Source organism: Pyxicephalus adspersus, chromosome 1 (genome assembly GCF_032062135.1).
Source record: "Pyxicephalus adspersus chromosome 1, UCB_Pads_2.0, whole genome shotgun sequence".
NCBI lineage: Eukaryota > Metazoa > Chordata > Amphibia > Anura > Pyxicephalidae > Pyxicephalus > Pyxicephalus adspersus.
In genome coordinates this window covers 89,260,577-89,283,158 of record NC_092858.1, presented here as the reverse complement: position 1 = coordinate 89,283,158, position 22,582 = coordinate 89,260,577, and the positions used below count along the sequence as shown (strand labels likewise).

Here is a 22,582-nt window from a genome sequence, read left to right as displayed (position 1 = left end):
AAATAAAACTATTGCTCTCTGAAGGACAGTCCTGCACTATATTAACAAGAGTGGTTATTCTCATTCTTTGAACTGCTTAGCTGAAATTTGCTTTTCTTTAATAGGGTTTATTTACTATGTGTGTTTTACCCTTGTTTGTGTATTTGATCCAAAAACATCAGGAGCTTTGTAAAAGCCATTGCACCCTAAAATCAACAAAACTACCTCGCCTTCCCCATTACCTCCAATGCACCTAACCAAAATTCCAACATTATGTGATCTCCTGATTGATAACAAATTTTTGGAGAAATGAGAAATATAATATTTGCCTTTTTTATGTTCCTGCTCCAGTTACCTGTTTTCAGCGAGTCTAGTACTGTAGGTAACAGAGGAAGAAAGAACCACGCCATAATATAATATTCACAATTTGTGTTTATGTTTTATTTAATTTTGTCTTACTGATCATTGACAGTTGTAGATAAATCAGAAGTACTGGCTGATACGAGCCGGAAGTCCCTCCATCGCTCATGTGATTAGCAGCCAACTCCTTTTTCTTTGCAAGCATGCCTACTGGACTGGACTGTATCTCTGCAAATAACACAGATAACATATTGCCTCATATATAATTCCTTGAAATATTGTTATATTTAAATGACATAAGCAGTGATAAAGACATCTGAGTCTGTATGACAAGGAATTATTATTATCATGTGCCTATGATGACAACATTGACTATATAATATATATATACATTTTCAGCATATGTGCATAGTGCTACAGTGCTATACTTCTAGACTAAAGTCAATGGAGATTATGCTTGCAAAGTATGCATTTCCTCATGTAGAAACCAACAAGTTTGGTTTCTACATGAGGTTTCTGAATGTCATTCTCGTTGTTTAGAATTTCAAGTGTGTGTTTAGTCAAAACAAATGCTAGAACACTGCACAAAACTCTATTTCTGTGTCACTGTTGCAGATGTTTCCTTACTTGCTGTCCTGTAAAACTGTTGTCAACAAGGTAGAAAGTATGGGACAAAAATTCCAAGGGGTTAATGGCAAGAAATATATATAATAAAATTGGGGTTCTAATTTTTCTGCACTGTATTCAAATGGGTTTTGGCTCAACTTACATCTAAATATCAAACATGAATTATGATTGGTTGCTATAAAAACTTCACCATTAAGTTTACTTTCAGTCAATCCCCTTTTACAATATTGGAATAGAACAGAATTAAACTTTGCTGCTGTCACCAAGGGTTTTTCTGTAACATGCAAATAAGCAGAGAATATTTGCACTTGGTGGCAGAATTACCTGTCAAAGCACCCCATTTCAGAGCTGCAATGCCCACAGTGTCCTCTGGTATCTTCCCTAAGTTCAGCATCTTCAGCCAAGTTCATTGGCCATGTCAAAACGACAAAACTCCCACTGGAGTTATTACGTCTTTGTACTAAGAAGGTACACTTGGCCTAATTTGTTAAAGCTCTCCAAGGCTGGAGATGATACACTTTCAGCATAGAAACTGGGTGATCCAGCAAACCTGGAATAGATTTCATAAACGTCATTTACTATTTGTTAGCAAATGTTTTAAATCCTGGACCAGATCCATTCCAGGTTTGCTGGATCACCCAGTTTCACTAATGAAAGTGTATACTATCCAGCATTGAAGAGCTTTAATAAATCAGGCTCACTAAGTGTACACTATAGTATAAAAATGCTGACAGATACAGAGAAAAAGCTTTGTCTTCATAGTCAAAAAAGCCTGGCTGCCAGTGCATAATATTAAACAGACTTTCATTCCACTTTAAAGCCTTTTCTTTCATTTTAGACAGCATGGGGAAGAGTTAAACATGAAAGGGTCACAGACAGTGCTAAATACATTTACAGAATGTCTAAGTTTCATTACTATACCAGAACCATATTTTTTTGTGTATGCCCTCTTGGAGAAATTTCTCATCACTTCCTCTCCTGATACAGGAAAATGCCCCCAATGGTGACAGAAAGCAATAAAATCTTAACAGAGGTTCAAAGCATTCCCTGTTCTACTTAAAATGAAGTTGTACATATAGTTGTTTAGGTAATGTCATTGAATTAAATAAACCATCAACTAACAGATTCTGTTTATACCTTTTTAGGATATGGTGTTTATTTGATATCACTAGTACATATAAACCATCTTTTAACATATTACATTTTAAGACACTTTAAATAGAATGCAATAAACACTTAAGCTGATATCAAATTTAGGTCGTGTCATTTGTGTGTGCTCCCACTACCCGCAAGCAAAGAACTGAAGCAAAAGAAAAATTGATGATGAAGTCATGCCATCTTCTTTGAACTGCTATATGGGTGAAAAGATCAAAACCTGTCCTAAAATGATGAAAGTTCATTTATTCAGCTTGTTCTGAATAAGTTACTGACATTCAGGATAACAATTCTAGATGACCATTGTTTGCAACCACTGCTTTTTTCCCCATACTAACCAGTAATTGCAATTGGTTTATAAACACAGACCACCCAGACATTACCCCCGGGCAAACAAAAAAAAGTATATAGCCTTTTACTGGCAGGTATTGTAATAAAATATATTATAATATGCTAAACTTAGTTGCAGCGTGCACTTTATTCAAACTGCTTTCCACATCTCCAATCCAGGCTGTTATCAGTTGGTGTGGCCCAAAGCTAGCTGGGATTGTCCTTTGCACAGACATGTTTGAAGGAATGAATTGCTGGAGGTGTGTACTCATTATCTGAATCATTCTTCCACGATTCACTCTCATAATGTCTAGAAAGTTACTTGATGAAAAACTTTCAATTCCTGACTCCTGAAATTGTAAGCTAACGTTGGGGGACATTTAGGTCACTTAGGTGGCTTTGTAATGTGTTCCAGCAGATGCTGGAAGGAACAGCTGTACCAAATATTCAGCACCTGCTCCAACCTGCCTGTCTTGTGCTAAAGGGGGCAATATAAGTGGGATAACATTAGTTCACATTCCTGCTACAGAAGTATTTGCAGACTTTCACTTGTATAGAATGTGATTTCTCCAAAATATACTGACACAATACAGCAAGTGTGTCACATGCATTTCGAGCTGAAATAGGTCAATGAATATATTAACCATAGCTGTAATGATTGTAAACCAGATGTACTTCTTTCCAGTACTGGCACTAATGGGATTTTGCTGAAAGACTTCTGTGCTGTTAAATATTGACTGCAAAGAGCAAGGTCTAAAGGAAAATAGGAGGAGAAAACCTCACCCTGAGCAGTGACCTGGCAAAGCGGATGGTTACTTATTGCCTAGAGATCAATCAGGGACTCTGTGTCATGAAAAGTCTGGGGCAAGGGTTCCTCTACAGCTCTTAAAATGTATTATGTGTATTTAGAGCCTTTTTCCCCAAGGAATACATTATCCAATTCTATGTGCAGCTCCTACATGTGATCTCATTCTGATCTAGCAGCGAGGTTAGAAAGGGGTTAATGATCTGTGATCTCACAGGATAAATATAACCATATCTGGCGGGAGGCCTGGAGCTTGGGTGCGTCCTACAATCATGATTTAAAAAAAGGCAGGGGTGCTCTGATTTTTGTGTGAATAGTTAATGGGAGATACATGACATAGTACGGGATTACTACAAGAATTACTGTACATTTCCAATAAAAGCTGTACAATCTGGCATGCATGTATACTTTGCAAAGAGAGGCGAAATATTGATGCATAGACTAAAAGCATTCATGGAAAACTAAAACAGCCTGCATATTATTTCTCAAGTTGTTATTTATATAACATTTGTTATATCTAACCTTGATGGTTAACAGATAACAGATGGTAACTGTTATTTAGGTGTCTCTAAATGCTTCTACTAGCACTTAATATTTAGGTCCTGCATGTAACTCTTCACAGCTTTTATTGTCATTTAATCCCAATGCAGTTTTGCACCAATCCATTAAAAAAACGTTTGGGTATACCAAAACTTAAAGGACTAAATTACATTACCCACTTAAACCCCAGGCTACAGAAAAAAAATCTCTCTGACAATCATTTTATTTCCAGTACAAAGATGACAGATTTTGCTATCAATAAGAGAACATGGCACTGCAGGAGATTAAAATCATTCATGTAGATTAGCCTATAGATGTTTAATAAAACAAAACAAACTGCATATATTTTGTAGCATTTAGTAGCCTATAGTAATTCGTTGGATTGTAATTAACAATGTTGGATCCCTGAAAGATGAACTTTGGTTGCTGTGGTTATCTGGCCTATGCACTCCTTTTATGAATTGGGTCTCATTTTCAGAAAAGTCTCCAAGTACTGTATACAGGAATCTTTGCCCAGACTTGATATGTACCTTAAATACCATACCCTTCATTCTGTTCTTAACTATCCTGTGTCTTACATAAGACATGGGCAAGGGACAAAAGGATGATCTTCGACAATGACACAGAGAGTCACTACCTTGTTTCAATCTTGTGTCATCAACAAATCATTACTTAATGTAAACATTACAACACAGCCGCTCCCTCTCCACAAATAGGTAGCACTGTATACAGACATTCAGCAAGTGTAATTAGCTTCTTCATTTTGAAACAAATAGATAAATTGTAATTAAAGTAAAAATAAACGAATATATGCAATAAAAGTCACATATTACATCTTTGAGGCATGCGCCTTAACAAGAACTCATTGCCTAGCTTCAGAGATTCTAAATTTCACATATTTTTAACAAGTAGTAAATGAGCTTTAATGCAGGTCCTTGCGGACCTCTGTAGTTGCAGGTACTGTGGAGCAATTCATCAAAAAAATTCTCAGCACATAAACTGAAGCCATTCAAGTAATTATATAACACAGTTCCCCTTGAAAAGCTCTTTTAAATCCTGTAATTTTGTCTATTTAGGCTAAAATGAAAGGGTATCTTGTAAAAAACGAAATTCCCCACCCACCCATTGATACCTTCCCATTGATTCCAGAATGTACTACCTGGTTCACTGTGGTGAAACAGTCTCTCTTAGTCTCCATCAGAAGCCTGTGGGACAGGGTGACAATGCTAGAACAGAACTGGATGGCAGGAACAGGGCCTTGGAAGCCTATAACAGGAAGGGTTTAAACAAGGACCTTCAGGGCAGGATAAACAAGAATCAGTTTAATGAAAAATACAAATGAAACATATTGGAATTTAAATGGGTTTATATAGACATAAATATCTAACATTAATATAAGGATGAACATCAATTTCTGAACAATTTTTGTAACAAAGCAAATTATTGTACACAAATCACAATCCCTTTAAGTATGACTTCAGCCAAAGCTGTCTTTTTTAGTCCTGCATAGGCTGAGGGAAGCCAAAAATCTTTGCCCAATGCCATCTGGGTGCAGGATATAATATATCCATATACAGTATATATTAGTAGTTCCCAATAACTAACATTACAATTGTTGTCACTTCTATAAAAGAAGCCTGTACTGAGGAGTTATGCAGGCTATACTCCCATTCTCAAAATACTACATTTCTGGGCGTTAGGGTAAACCTATACCTTGAGTATAACACAGTGCCAAAAGAAATGTATAGAATGAGATCTATTCATTCTGTCTTACATTTAGAAACTGCATGATTATTATGTGTCCCAAAAATGTGTCTCCGAAGACTTCAAATAAAACCAGGCAAATAGGGTTCCCAGGAGGAGGTGAGCAATGCTTACTCTCTTTGTGGCAATGAAAGGAATGTTTACATTGCCACCTGCGGACATTTTTCACTATGGCAAAGCACAATCTGTTGACTGATTTATAGCCATGTTGGCAAGCTGACAATAGGCTTCTCATTTTCATTTATTCAGAATAAAGTTGTATGGATAAAGGATGGCTATTGACATGAATGACATTTTACTGTGGTAATAACATTTTTTTACTAAGAAGTAGGCACTTCTGCTCTCTGGTTTATTCTACTACTGTAATACCTTCAACACTTCTCTACTGCATAAAGTGCACATTTTATCCTTTTTTCCTACTCATACATCCTGCTTCTATTCTCTTCACATTCTTCATGTACATACTGCCTGGTGTCTTTTTTCTCTGCACTTCTCTTCTGTACATCCTGCCAGGTAGCTTTACCTCAGCTATTTTTTTTTTAATGGTAATATTAAACACTATTTATATAGTGCCAACATTTTAAGCAGCGTTGTACATTAAACAGGGGTTGCAAATGACAGACACATACAAACAATGATACAAGAGGAGTAGAGGACCTTGCCCCGAAGAACTTACAATCTAAAAGGTGGGGGAAGTAGCACACAATAGGAAGCTTTAGCTGCACATACTGACATTTGTCATACCTTCTGCACATATTATCACCGGAAATACACATCATACTCCTTTCCTAAGCACCCCACCAGGTTATTCTCAGCTTTTTTTCTGCACACTCTGCCTGCTGGCATACCTATGCACTTCTCTCCTGCACATATGGCCCTATGTCACACACTCTGCACTATTCTCATTCACCTCCTGTCCTCTACCTTAACCTCTGCTATCCTGTTCTGCATATACTGCATAATGTCATTCTCTGTAGATCTCTTGTGTATATCCAGCACATTGGTTTATTCTCCATTCTTTTCACCTTCTGCCTGCCAAGATCCTTCAGTATTGTTTTCAATTTCCTTGACCTTGCCTGTTTTGTATCAGGCACATTTTGCTAGTATTTATAATAAAACAGACAGAAGTAGAAATGAAAAAAATGCAACTGACTTTCTCTTTAAACCTCTGTTTTTTTAAAACTATCACTTGCTGTTGGTGTTTAGGACACAGCGCATGAAAAAAAAAAGCATATTTTGCTTTTATTCAACTTTTGTATGAACCCAGATAAAATATCATGTTGAGAATATGTAAATTGACTGTTTAGTATTATTGAACCTATAAATGACAATTAGGTAGAATCACAATTTCTTCTTTATTGCAATGTACTGAATTAAAAGCTGTTATTGTACTTCTGTTGTTGTTTAAGGTTCGTGTTGCACTTTTGTATGTTGTTCACATTTTGTATGTAGTAGTTATATCTACCCCTTTTTGAAAGATTTCTCTTTATCAATTTTCATATTTTTCTAAAAATTTGGGATTTAAATTTCTTTCTGGGTGACAATGGTCAGCAGGGCAAATAGGTGATTTCTCCCCAGTGGGAACACAGACAGCAATAAAAACCCGAAAGACAGTCTAACCCTTCTCCCTTCGGTCTATAAGAAGATACATTTAAGTGATAGTTGCTAACATGCTGTCCAAAAGGAGCTTGCTACTCATGTCCAGGATGAGCCAAGCCACTAAATATCTGTTTACGAAAACAAATTATGATAGTGGCCGAGGAGTCAAAGAAATTAATTGTAATTTGCAAAAACATTGTTCAGCTATTTTTCAAGTTTTGTGGTAAATAATTATTACTGATGAGCTTTAGGACAATACATCAGATTTTTAGCAGAATACCATTTTCGTTGGTTATCATATTTTTATTGAAGTTTTTCACATATCACATAAACAAACCAACTATCAAACATGAAAGTAAACATGACAGACAACAATTGTACACCATCAATTATTGTCACTCCCAGCAATCCTATCTACCTCTGTAAATAAAATTGTACTATTAGTGTTACAAGTGGTGATGTCAGACCAATGTAGGGGTAAGTTGAATAGTTAGTATGTTTAGTTAGTATCTACAGTACCTCAGACTTGGGGCTTTACTTATCACAAGGCATCCAAGGCACCCAGATTTGAAGCTTCCAAATGTTATGCCATATTATTTCTTATCTTTTGTTTGACCAGTGGCACTAATAAAGCCAGTTTATAGATATTTGGAACCCGTACACTAATGTTATGGTCTAAAGAGTGGCCAGTAGCTAATTCCCTTTTTATTCGTTTGATGCTGTAATTGTATTCCCTTTCCCAGGCTACTTTTGCAGCATATAGCTACAAAATCTGTAATGAAATGTCACTGAATGCTGATCAAATGAATACAAGGCAGTTCAAGTAATGGTACTCTAGTATTAATATATATATATTGGTACATATTATTTGTTTATTTAGATATACAGAATAGAATTATATTCTTCTAAAATGTACACTCTTTTGTTTCTACCCTACCCCCAGCACTTATAATGATTACTGCATCCATAATGCGGAATAAGAGCTCTCATTTCACTACTCCAGCAATCAATACCATGCTCAGCATCACTCTCTAGAGATCTTCCATCTTTATCCTGGATGCTGCTTTTTGGCACATTCAGCATATTTAACCCTTGCACCAGGGGAAATACTACAGACCTTATAGAATGAGTCAGGCTTTTGTGTGAATTGTAATTACCAAACAAAAGCATTATTAAGCCATACTTAGGAACAAGATAGAATCAAAGCGCTGATAGCTTTTATCTTCTAATATGATCCTATTTTTATATTTAAATTTTTCTTTTTGTTGTTTTAATGATTGTAACATACATTTGTGATAAACTTTTAGTTTTCTGGCATATATCTGTTTTTTTTACATTCATCTGATGATTGTTGGCAAATGAAGGGTGTAGACAAGCAGGGGATTGAATTGGTTATGTAATCTATCATCTAGTACTACATGGACAGTGATCTATCAGTAATTGGCAATTATAGGTTTATTTAATAAGGTGAGACAAGTACAAAGTGAAGTATGCCACATCAACGAATAAGCAATCAGCGAATAAGCAAGTTCCACTATACAGACTAATGAAAAATAAAGGATTATGGGTTGCTGCACATAAGTATTGTTTTTTTTCAATATCATATTACACATGAAGCTACAGGCTGCAAAAAGAGACACAACAGTATGTAACAGCCAGCCTGAAAATGTTTTTGGAGAAATATGTAGATTGAACCGGGGACTAGGCCACTTTGTCTTGAGAAAATAGTCCTGTTTACTGATCAGGTTATTTATTGGCATATTGATTAACAATGTTGGGGGACCACTGTACACATATCTGACATGTGTACGTAGCTTAAGGTGTGACATTGGGTTTATACCACAAAGATACACAGAAAGTAGTAATTCATCACATTGAAAAAATAAGAAAGTAAATGTATGGCAATATGTCAAAACTACGCTTGCAATAGGACACCCCTATTGCAAGGGTACAATGGTTAAATGTTTTTGCATATCTAGTACTAGAAAAAAAATCACTTTTTCATGTCTTTCTTTGTAGCAGGTTTCTTTTTCTCCAGGGACCCCCCAAAATCTTTTCTGTTTTGCACTCTGTCAGTTGCAGGGATTCTGATGTCATCAGGTACAATGGAGAAGCATCAGTCCTGCATTGTGAGGATGCGAATGGCCCTCTCACTACTTGGCATGGCAGAGAGTGGAAAACAGAACCAACTTTCCGGGAAATGAAAGGTAGGTAAAATTGCAAGGGACAGTGGCAGTGACTGGTATGTAATAGAAAGCACAGAGACAAAGTTTTACACTGGACTACTGCACATATCTGGAGGAAATATACAAGCACACCAAGATACAAGTAAGAATACTTGTGACCCTTATCTATATGATGTGAACAAAGGCCCCCACGTGAAGTGCCTTTTCCTGTTGTTGCTGGTCCCAAGCTGTTCAGTTTTGTCTACTCTATTCTATAAAACATTTGAGCCTATATATAACAATTCTAACATTAAATAGAAATCTATGCATGTCTCTCTGACAGGAAAACCATAGATTAGAAAAGATTAAAACCAAGATTAAAAACTGTCAGAGGGAAATAATCTCTGGTATTAATAGTTGCTCAGTGATTGCCAAAAAGTTCAGCCCCTGTAATTTCGGTCCAATGGCCTACTTATCTCTTTACCCATAAACAGGTACATATCTCAGTGAGAATGCTGACTCCTGAGAAATATTACAATGTGCCTATTCTGAAATGCCAAGTGCACTGCCAAGACTTGCTGCAGTCTCATTTGGCCAAAAGAAGGATTTGGAAAACATGATAAAAACTTTTATTGCCTTTTTCACTACAGAAAAGAAAGGAATGATTAAATAACCGTGGCACATATTCAAACATGTTAGAAAATCTTTGTGCCATATGATAATGTTCTTGGCTGTGTTTGTTACAATATAGTTTAATTGTTGCACTTGCTAGCAGTAGCTGAATTGTCATACCATTTGTATTAGTATATACAGCCATGTACTGAGCCATAGGATCATAGCACTAAGTTCATATGGGCAATGGGAACAAATTGTTTCCAGTGTGGTTCCCAGCGGTTGGCATATTGTTAGCCACTCAGCAGCTCCAACTGCTGTGCTGCTTAATAAACCAGCATTTCAACATTTGACAAGTGATACTAAATCCATACTAAATCCAACTGCCTCCATTCATACTGTACCCCCTCCTATCATGTGTTACTTCCCCTACCTCCTAGATTGTAAGCTCCTCAGGGCAGGTTCCTCTCCTCCTGTTTCACTGTTTGTATTCGTCTGTCATTTGCAACCCCTATTTAATGTACAGCGATGCATAATATGTTGGCGCTATATAAATCCTGTTTAATAATATTATTAATAATAATAAAAATAATAATAATATTAATATGGACAGCTGTGGGTGAGACAATTCCTGTGTGATCTCAACCATGGGCATATTTCATGGGTGTGGGAAAGTGGTAACTACACAGCAACCTTCCCATCTATCTGAACTTAGCCAAACAGGTGACCAAATCTTGTAAGTAACTTAGTAAGACCTGTTGTGAAAGTAACATTTCCTTTTCTCTGAAATAAAAAAGACTTACTTAAGATTGGTGTGACTGACTACTCAGTCAAGTCACTTTTTATACATTGTGTAGCTGTGGTGAACCATGCTTGGCTTGACTTTGTTTGATCACGTGTAAGAAAGATTTGTTATGTATAACTAGACTTACATAACTGTCTTTTGTTCTCCTTTACAGCTTACTTCCACCTTGTGTTTAACAGAGGCCACATATCTAAATCTATATTCCATCAAAGTCATATATGATGGTATGTCCCATCTATCACAGGTTCAAGGGCATGTTGTCAGACTGGTATGTGAACCAATATTTCCAGGGGTTGTCTAGTGAAACAAGAATGTCCTATTTAAAAGCAGGTCCTCCATCCTTGAAACCTGATCTGGCAATGCATATCTGATAGAGATTGCCCCATGTTAACAATTGTTAAGTATACCGATAATTATCAGTAATTGTTTGTCAGGAATGTCACAATCATTGAATGCAAAGGTCATGTGGAAAGTTTTTCTTTTAAGTGCAGTCTATTGAATTGTGTTTACTTTACTTTTTCTTAAGAATAAATTTTAGAGGAAAACCAAAGGAAAAAATAAAGGCCCCATAACAAAAATTTAAAAAAATGCACAATTTAAAACAGACAAGATATAATTCAACTATAGATGTTATGCTTGCACCTCATCTCCCTTTTTCACAACATCTAATAGGTATCACTATTAACATAAACACATGCATAGCCATGTAATGTAGATTGTCACTGTTACCAGAACAAATTATAAGGGTATATTTTTCAATAGGGGGACCTTTTCCAGTTACACCTGTCTAATGGAGTCCCCTCGTTTTCAAGAGGTTCCTTCTCACTTCCTTATTTTATTTTTAAACCAGACCTATACTCAAAATGACACCATTTTTTTTATAAATTGTTTTTTTTTTTTAAAAATAGGTCTGTACAATTATCTTTTCAATGAATATTGCAAGTATTACAGTATGATATATTATATTGTGTGATCCCTCCCTCATGATGTGCTGCGACTCATTCCAGCCACTACTTTCATGTACACTTTAAATCTTGGGGAGCTCACATTACTAGATATGGGACATGACTTTTGAACTTGCACAGTTGGTCGATTGGTCGTTTACATTTGTGGATTCCCAATGATGATGTGACACCTGATCATTAGAATACGCAGAACAAGTTCATGTGCTTCAGTACCCTGTGCAGAATCCTGCAGCCTTCAGGGATATGTGACAGATTTTCCAGGAGGCTACGGGATTACCTATCAATCTTTCTTGCCATTATATATATTATTTTTATATAAAAAAAATCACAGTTCTTTTTTTGTAAGAATGCACGCAGTCCAGTTACCCAACATTACATTTTTGGTGATAGGTCTTCTCCCATGTTTCCTTTGTTATTTGGTCTGCACATACAAAAGATTTATCAATTAAAAAAGAAAACAGAAAACATGGGACAGAATATATAAGAACTAGATGGAGTGTGCCCATGTTTGACATGTAGAAGACTACCAACAGTTTGGACTAAATTGAATTGTGTACAGGTGGCAAACATCTGCATGAAAAAGTTTTGATAGAATTCAATTCCAATTGCATTTTTACAGCACATATCCACTTTAGAAAAGAAACTTACCAACAAGACAGGGACAGAAATAAATAAACATGGAGTTTTAAACAATCCTTACACGCTTATGTCTTTCCTGGCTTCTATATCTAGTGGTATAGCGCTTGAATTCTGCAGAGATTTGCTCTACACTGGGCATCATCATTCTTTTTAAACATTTGTTTCATTTTATAAACTCAAAGCCAGCTTCTCCGCAATGCAAATAAACATGTACTGAATGTATAACTATAACCATAAAATATGCAAAATAGTTTAATTATAGAGCAGCGCAGAATGATGGTTCCATATGGCCGGGGGAAATAATAGATGAATGGTCCATAATAATCCTGCTTTTTCATGTTTACAGAAACAGGCCACTGAGGGAAAGAATGATTGTTTATATGGGATGGTGATGTCATGTCAATTACAACGACTTACTCTGAGTGACTGCGCACTCTTTTATGCCACGAAGGAGATTCTGTGTGCCAACTCTCATTTGTAACACAGCAGTGTGGCAGCTGCCCCCTGTGAGTCCCCAGCTTTAGTGAAATGCTCAAACCATAGTGCTTAAATTCCAAGCTATGCAGAAAGGATGAAAATCAGCTTAGCTTGGAGATCAAACGGCTGTATTTTTACATGGGGAAGCTCCCTAAAATGAAAATAAATAACAAGTATCTGCAACTAGAAAGCTGGCTATGTCCAGGTCCATTTTACTTTTCACAAAACAATCAAATATACTTTGGTTCTGAAATTCTGAATTTGAGCAACCAAAAGTAAGCAATATGTAAAGCAAAGAATTAAAAGAAAAAACTCCACTGATCATGTTGAATATATTCTGATGATCACATAGGTATCTGACAGATTTTTGAAAGTTCTTGATTGAGTTTTTGAAAGTTTGAATTTTGGAGTATGTGCACACACACTTACCTCTTCTCCAGTTTGATTATGAATTGATTGTTGTGTGTGGTAAGAAGATCAATTATTTTTATTCGATGGTTGTCATTTATACCAGGTTGATCAAATCTGATCACACTAGATTTGATTTATGTACATTTAGCTTTACTATTTATACCAGGCTGATCAGGGCACATTAGGCCTAATTTACTGTGTATAGTGCAGATATGATACCCAAAAAAACATCTAAAGCTTTGGATAGAAATTGTGTTGAATGATAATTCCTTTTTTAACCTAATTACTTGGTAGTAAAGGACAGATAATGTTATCCTTTTTTTAAAAAATCTGTTTCCTAATGGTCAGCTTTGCTGGAAGTCTTGTACTGCAAAGTCTTGTTCCTCCTACTGCATTCTCCGGAATGTTAAACATTAAAAGAGATCTAAACCTTAACAGAAGGAAATTTTGTTTCTAAAGCATTGAGTAGCAAACACATTTCATAGAACACCGTTTGTACCTTTTTTTGTTATTTCAGTGCTGCTGATGACTTTCATGCTTTTTTAGCTGCCTATTGAATACCAAATTCATCACTGGCTGCAGGCTACTCCTCACAATGGTGGATCTCTCCTATAATATGAGTTGTGCTGTCAGCCAGGGAAACATGTAACCTGTAGGAGCACAAGTGACAACTGTCATCCTATATCAGAAAGTACATGTACAATGACCTTTATGGCAGCATCACCAGCGATTATTTTCATAACTGCATATTAGTGCTGATAGTTTTCTGGGTTGGATGACAACCAGTGTGAATAAACTCATTCAGCCTTGGAACTGGGCTCCAACCTGGTAATCCTATGTTTAGTAAATGGGTTTAAATCCACTGTATGTATAGATAGAAAAAAACCTATAAATGCTACTTCCCGACCTCTTAGATTGTAAGCTCTTTCGGGCAGGTTTCTCTCCTCCTCCTGTTTTACTGGCTGTATCTGTCATTTGCATCCATTATTTAATGTACAGCGCTGTGTAATATGTTGGTGCTATATAAATACTGTTTTATTATTATTAATAATATTAATAATAATATAAACTAGTAGGACCTCTTTGTTATTGTTGCAGGAAGTGCATGGAATTGGAAACTTTTAGGAATCTATATAGGAATAAAGATGTCAGATGATTATATGATTGCATTATGTACAATCACCAGATATCTGAGCCCCTTACAGGTGTAGCATTGATAGTACATTGATGGCACTTTATAATGTTTTCTGTATGTTCTACAAGCCCTTGTCTGTAATAAGTCCTTGATGCAGCCATGCCATGTAGTGTTTGTGTGCCCTGGCTGTGTATTTCTGTGACCATCCTCTCTCTCTCCTGCTGACAATAGCTCTATTCTTCTGGCCGGCTCTCATGTAGCTCGAAGCGTTTTTAGGACAAGCCCAATGTTATGACAACGGCTCGTGTTTACAGAGGGAGGCGCACGGAGGGCACGCAATGGGTTAATACCCTACCGTGCCCATAGTATTAACCCTTGGCGTGCCGTGCAGCCCCAGCCTGGGGATATATACCACAGGGCTCGTTCTGGAATCAGAGCAATGTGATTTATGGACGCTTAGCTGGGTATGGATGCCCCCTCGGTGACAGGAGGATGGCTGGCACCTCACAGGAGGGGACGGCTCTCCCGCGCTCCTGTCACTCATGTCCCAGCCTGGTGTCCCCGGTGTCCCAGGTGTGCCGGGCCCCGCCTCCGGGGCTGGAATGCGGAAGCGGGTGGGAGGAGGAGTCCGCAGAGACACGGCGGGGAGAGTCCCGGAGAGAGAGCCCGGGACACTGGGGGGCACCGGAGACATATCGTGCCACCTCACGAGGGTATGAGGGCGCAGCCCGGGACACGTGGAGGATAACACGCTGCTGCAGGAGGGGAGCCGCCCGCATTGTGTAGCCTGGCAGTGCCACCACCATGCCCCCCGCCCAGTGAGCCATGTCTGCCCAAACCGCCCTCCCCCCTGACCATGACCCTTTACCCCCTGTGCCAGACTCGGGCGCTTTGGAGCCCAAGAAGAAGAAGCATAAAGGTGGCACCCTGAGGCGGGCGCTGAGCTGGTTACGGGGGCGCAAAAAGAAAAAGCCAGAGGCCAAGCAGCAGGAGAGCAAAGGTGAGGAATGCTGGGCTGTGCCAGAGGCAGGTGTGTGTGCCCATTGCATGCTGCCATATGGAGGTGCCCGGGGAATCACACCACCTGCTGTAACGGAAAGCCTGGACCTACATGTGTTCTACATACAGGGGTGATGATGTGTTCTACATACTGACGGGTGCCAGCAGGCCATGATCGGCCCCTGCACCCGGTACACAAAGCAAGGGAGCTGGGTCTTATGTATTGGCATGCTGGGCACACTTACAGAACATTGCACTTTGGAAACTTTTATTCTCTTCTCCCTCATTGTCTTCTGATGAAATCACAAACCTGAAAGTTTCCATGCAGGCATAGAGATGACAAAATATTGTGTTACCTGAGATGTAAACACAGCACTGTGCACCCTTCCTCAATCAATATGTTTTATGATATAAATCCACCATTTTTTAGAATCTAATATATACATAGCTGAGAATGTAATTTTTTTGCAGCCCCAGCAGGAAAGTACATAGAGGAGATCAGATGACAAGCAATATGTCTGACTCCAGCAGCTCAGTCTGTGTGACTTTGCAGATAAATATCAGCAGATAACAAACACACATATGGTGATCGGGTATTAAAGTGTATTAAGTCACATTAGTTGTGTGTTTTGTAGGAACTGACACAACCATCAGCATGGCGGGTAGGCAGGTGTATGAGTTCAAGGTCAATGGATGTTGTAATGAGGTATTTGTTGTATGTATATCATTAGTAGACACTTAATATTGTGGTGTAAAGGTAGGTTACCTACCTATGTCCAGGCTTGCTGTGATTTGTGACATGACGGAGTAGATATGCCCAAAGCCAGCGTGCGGTAGCCTTTTGCACAGTTTTTCAGTATTTGCAAAGCACTAATAGTGTCTTTAAAAAGTAATACACATAGCTCCCGATGGCACTGACAGGGCAAAGTTGTGACCCTGATTCTAGAATGTTTGTCCTTCTGCCTGCTGGTATCCATGGATGTATAACCAAAAGGATTTACCATATACAAAAAACACGACTGTTTAAAGGAAGGACAAATTGGCCCACAGCGGCCCTAAACTCACAGCATTCCAGCTCCCTGCACCACCTGCCTATTTGTTAAATAGGGCTCTAGAGAAGGTGGAGCCTTGAGCAATTGCCCTGTTTGCCCCCACCTTCCCCCAAACCGTCCCTGGCTGCATTAAGTGAGGCATTTGTGTGTTAGATGTAATGTTTTACCAAAACTTTTTTTTGGCTAGAGTAGGAAAGGGTTAAAGTCACTGCCAGTTTGATTTGTATTGTTTAGAAAAATTGTTCTTGTCCCAGAAATGCAGGAAAATATTAAAAAACATTTTTTTTAAAAATAAATAAGTATCCACATTGGAAGATTTTTCCTCCCTTTACATTATGTTTGTGAAAAACACCAACATTTTGGATTTCCCCTCACTTTGTGTTCGCCACTACAAATAAAGGGGTGAAGCACAGACTGTAATAAGAAGATCTAACCCTTCTCCATTTTATCCAAAAAGTTTTGTTTTCACATACACTTTAATGAAGAAGGGACCTTGATTGATATTTTCTATGCTGAGTCAGGGCCATATATATAGAAATAGTGTGTTTGTGGTGTTAGAGTGTACAGAATGTTCTGAAATGAAGGAAAAGTGGATTCCTTTGCTCCCCCTTGGACTTTGCTACACTTGTTACGTAGATTTATCTGCTTCAAGGCAATCAATGCAGAGTGCCTAGGGTTAGCAGTAATCAGTACTGTATGCTACACATTATCTACAATTAACTATGTCTTGTATAGTCCTTATGTAACATTTTGTATATCAGCACAATAGCTGCCAATAGACAGAACATAACCCTGATTTGGCGGAAGATGACCAATTCGAGAACCTGTCTGTATTTTACCTTGTTGCAGGACTTATACACAGACTCTGAATGACTGCTATCTGGGGAAAACCCAAAATTACAAAATGACTTTCTCTGCATAATATCTATTGTTTTCTCAAGGTTGAACATACATGTCAGATCACAAGATTTTTTCCATTTTTTGGCTGTTATGCAAGCAGTCCTAGGAGGAAGAAGTGATTTAACAGGCTAGAAAAGCTGTCTAGGTCTCTGCTCACATCTGAGATAAGTGGTGTTAGCAGCTTTTCCCCTCTCTCACTATATCATTGAAATATACTGGATTCTCTTAATATGTACACGTGCACATTTGTGATACGTAATTGTTCAAGTTTATACTTCAATTATTTGACAGAAGATCAATGCATCTGTCTGAATCTCACATCTATGGCTAGCTGGTGCTGTACAGTCCCTCGAAATACCCAGCCCCATGGGGTAGCAACCACAGAAGCAACACACACAAACATCACTGCTGTCCAGGACATGCTTGTGCAAACACCTGTGTTATGTACTTGTTCAGACTTACGTAAAATAATGTGAACTTCACCCTGCACAGTTAACATGCAGTATATGTTAATACTAGCAAAGTGCCCTAACACTTAAGTGTGAATATATGGGATTTTCCTTGTCCTGCGTATTTCCTAAATGGTCTAACATGACACACGAACACTTTCCTTCCTGAGAAGGTTACACACCCTTTTTCCCCGGAGCTGTGTAACACATGCTGGGTGTATCTGTGTGATATCATGCATTACATTTGCAGTTGTATGTAGTCTGTTTTTCATCTGTAATGCAGAAGTTTTCATATTTTGTGTCAGTAGCCCAATTGGCACAGTGGATTTTTAAGTTAATGTTTTACAATTTCTTAAAGGAAACACTTCTATGCATGGTTGTATTACCTATCTTTGAAACGTTTTACCTGCTGAAGGATTATGTATTTTGTATAGCCAGCTTTGTGAACCAGGCAAGCTTACCAGTAGGTATAGCCAAGTCTTTGACCTTGCCGCAGACAACTTTGCAGTTATGGGAAACCTATACCAAGGAAAAATATGGAAATGTTTAGTTCATTGCTGACTTCTCTTTCAAAAAAATCTAGTTGCCTGTTTTTCATGCTGATCCAGTTATGGTTAATGCTTTTTAAATTGCCAAACTATTACACAATGGGCCTGATTTATTAAAGCTCTTCAAGACTGGAGATGGCACACTTTTATCAGTGCACCAAATCAGGAATGGATTTCTTAAAAGTCATTTGGTATTTGTTAGCAAATGTTTCAATCCTGGACCAGATCCATTCCAGGTTTGCTTGATCACCCAGCTTCACTTATGAAAGTGTATCCTCTCCAGCCTTGGAGAGCTTTAATACATCAGGCTAAGAGAGGTACAATAAATGGGAACTGGAGATGATAAACTTGCATACTTGACAAGTTCAAACAATGATAGGAGCGGAAGAGAACCCTGCCCAATACAACTTACAATGAGTATTAGATATGAGTAGTATACAGTAGCTGGGGGGTATGAAATGATGGTTAATTAGTAGTGGAGTAGAGAGAGATTTAGATAGATAGGCATGTTTGTAAAGTTGGATTTTGAGGCTCCAATAGTTTTCATACATTTTTTTTGTAACCCAGAACAAGTTTGTAAAACAGGAGTTTAGACATTTTTCAGACGTTACCTGTTTCATACTTTTTCCAAGTGATTCACTCAATATTCTGAGGCCAGATAATTAGCACTTTCAGTAGAAGGTCAGCTATGACAGCCTGATTGTTTCTCTCAGTACAGGTATACTTTAAACAATGTATCCTGGTTCAGGGTCTGTACTCAGGCTGTGATTAGTCAGTAAAAGAGCATTCACACTTCAATAACACCAACCCTGTGGGATGCTTTGCTGTTAGAGTGACTGCACTATGCAAGGAAAGAGCACTCAAATCACAGCTCCATTCTTACAAAATGTGAGTGGCGCTGTGCAGCCCATTAACAGAAGGCTGCAAAAAGACAAATTCTTTTGTAATGAATAGGTTACTGGAATAAAAACAGTTTTCATATCTGCTTGTAGTTTAGTTGTAAAGTGTATGCTATTATGTAGGTCTTTATATAAAGAATTATATAATATGGACAATCTAAAACACACTTTTCAGTATATTGCACTCTGTTCATACAGTTAGCTGCATTCACTGTATGTGAATTTAGAATGAGGACTGAGACACTGTTGTTGTATTTAATATATTGGGTATCAGGAAAAAAACTGCACTGTTGGAATATATTTCTGTCCAGGTAGGAAAATATATGGGCAAGAAATGTGAGTCAATCTTTGAAATAGGAATAAATGAAGCTACCAAATGCATTTTGCACTTCCCTGTCTTACCTGATAATTTGCATTATTTCTTGTCCGTGTGCCACAGGTATAAAACTGACAGTGTATATTCCTCTGATGGAAAAACAAAGCTGTATAACCCTGTTCTAATATTTTAAATACTAAAGAATAAATGGCTTGGGTTGGCTTTAGGTATACTTTTTTCTCTCTCAGGAAGCCACAATGTGGATAGAAAACATTGCAATGGCCCATCTTCCTTTCTGCCTGTAAACAAAAACAGGCAGAGAGAGGCTAATTTAATGACAAAGCAGAGTACTAAGGAAACTGCTTTGTCAGGTGATTGCTGTCAAATCACATTGATCATCAGCTTTGTGTCATTGTATTGGGCTCACAGCATCTATCCGTGGCTGCTAGTGATAGCCTGGTCACAGCAAACATACATTGCACATTCATGTGCACCATTCACATGTCTCTATGGGTATATGCACTTTATTAGTCTAAAAACCATAAGGGTAGATCTATGCCCTGGTGCCTGAATGCATAGCCCATAAATTTACAAACCTATAGTATGTGGTTACTGAGGCTTAAAATTACAACTTTAGGTGAAACAAAGCAAATCAGAAAACTGTTGTCATGAAACACATGCCATCACTATTTAATTTCAGCAATACAAGGAATTTTGTAGGATTTGGGTTGAGGTGAGACCGAGCATCCTGGGTTTTGTGGCTCCTAGGTAACTAAATGATATAAAAAAAGACATGCAGGCGTCTCTGCTTGATTTTACTATATTGTTTGCTCCTAACTTTCATACAAATGAATACAGTTTAATTGTTTGTTAGTGCATAGCAGCCAGTCTCAATACATAGTCCAGATTGGATAGAAAAGCTACCTGTTTATAATTAGACCAACAAGGAGGGGAGGAAGAGGGTCCAACCTTGCCTTTGACCAGAAAAGTCAAGGTTTGCCTTATTTTTAATCCACTGTACATTTTGAGATACCCAGCTTTGTAGTAAATTTTCATTAGGAAATCCTTTTAACAATAGATGGTTATTTGAATTAAATATGTATATTACACTGCAGTTATCTGCAAAAATCCATCATTTCTTTTGAAGGGTTTTGGAAACATTCATCTAATGCTAGAGGCTACTTTTGTCTTGGGGTTGGCATAGTTATGTAAGTAGGTCCCTTTATAAGCTTTTTAAGTAGAAATGGATGCAACCTTCCCAAAGGATGGCTCATATTGAATATGACACAAATATACCAATTTATAAAAAATATATAATACCCCCCAATACAAAGTGTAACCTATGCTTCAAAAGTTGTTCTTCAATGATAGTCCAGCTCTTTTTAAATTATTTTTGTTTTAACCATTATTTTTAATTTTGTTGTTTCAGTACAATCAGCTTTATGGCACTTGTGTATTTTACCTGTCCTCTTCCCTTAATATTATCATGAATAGCTCTTCCTTTAGACACCATGCAGAGCACACATTTCATAACAGTTGGTGATGTGGACAATAAATGCCACAGGCTGATATGAAGGATCATAGTTACAGTCTGCAGACGTCAGGGGCACGTACTGAATGACTGGTTTGATGTGCTACCTGCATCAGATTCTTTTTATTCTAACCATGACTCAGTTGTGGTTTGGAGAGAAAAACATAGGAAAACCACTCACGCTAACAGTAAGGTGCAGACAGAGGTACGTTTGATTCTTGATTGTGATTACGTGGGAAAAGTGCACAGTTTTCAACTCAAGCCAGGAGCTTGCCAACTTTTGACAATCAGTGCAGCCTGCAACCCTACCACTATTTGCAATGTTAAAGGAATAAGCAGCAAGCGCAGTTGTTCTAACAAAAGGGACGGAACAAAAATATGAATCTCTTGAACTCCACCTAGTCCAAATTGTTCAAGTGATTAAAGCAACTGGGGTCAGGCTGAGTAGCAATCATCAATTCTGATTACAACTGAACTAAAGGTAGATCTAAAACGCAAATAGAAAAAGCACTTTTGTTTTTATTTTAGGCTTAGTCTACATGGACGTTTTCCCCAGTTTAACATGAGGCTTTAAAAGCCCTTGTTTGAAATTCCTATGCATTCCAATGGGATAATCTACACCAGGATGTTTCCTTAAGGCACCTTTATGATTGCAACATTTAAAAAAAATTAAACCGCTGGGTTATGGTGGGAAAATGCCGAAAAGCGAAAGAAAACATGGGTAAATGCTTCTAATAATTTCAATGGATTCTTTTTTCCATGTTTATAAGCGCTTGAAATTTGAACACGGTAAAAATGTGAGAAATGTGGCATAGACGTTTTCCAGCCTTTTAAAGTCAAGCTTTAAAACGTGGTAGGAACGTTTACATGCGTTTTTAAAAACGTCCGTGTGGATCCACCCTTATATCATTAAAGTGTATCCAAAGCCTTGGCTTTTTCTTAGGTCTGTTTTTTATTGCTCACTGACATCTATCTAAAAGAAAAAAAAATGTTTTGCTTTATATATATTTTAAATGTATGTTTGACTGCAGCTGATGTATGTACCTGAATGTCTTGTGATCAGCTTAATGTGATCCAATGTACAGCAGCATTTGGAGTAAAAGAATAAGGTTTACCACAATCTCGCTCTACTGGAGTGCACATCTGCTGGTCATGGTGAACATAATAGCCAGAAGTAAAGACCAAAGTTACCTACTCATTGTTATAATGGCTCCTTCATTGTCCAATCATCAGGTTGTACTGACCAAACTGTTTCAGGGGATTAGCTATGCTGTTGAGCAAATACACCTACATCACAAAACTGTCTGCACAAACTAAAACAATTATTTGGCGTGCAAAACAATTTTTCTTTCAATATGCATTTAGTTTTCCTGAGTTTCAATTTTAAAGCAGAAATGAGTATTTATTTAGAAATCTTGATCATCTGTTCTCATGATGTTTAAAGGCTTGCACACCCTGTTCTGAAATTTCATTGTTCCAGGGGATTGAGCTAGTCCTGTTTACAAACTACATTTATGAAA

The 22,582-nt window shown here is 37.7% G+C and overlaps 1 protein-coding gene and 1 long non-coding RNA gene across 2 annotated transcripts in view; one reads left to right on the top strand and one right to left on the bottom strand.

The window, feature by feature from the left end:
• Nucleotides 1–393: 393 nt before the first annotated feature.
• LOC140335493 (uncharacterized) lies at nucleotides 394–17,252 on the bottom strand. The gene is made up of 2 exons (XR_011921717.1): nucleotides 16,138–17,252; nucleotides 394–567 (listed from the first exon to the last, which is right to left on the bottom strand). It is a non-coding gene; the product is annotated as an uncharacterized lncRNA (long non-coding RNA).
• Nucleotides 14,968–22,582, top strand: part of NHSL3 (NHS like 3) — a 25,951-nt gene continuing 18,336 nt past the window's right edge. Inside the window, exon 1 of the mRNA XM_072418003.1 lies at nucleotides 14,968–15,368. Coding sequence (XP_072274104.1) covers nucleotides 15,194–15,368 — 175 coding nt within the window. The 5' untranslated portion in view covers nucleotides 14,968–15,193. The remainder of the gene's footprint in view (nucleotides 15,369–22,582) is intronic.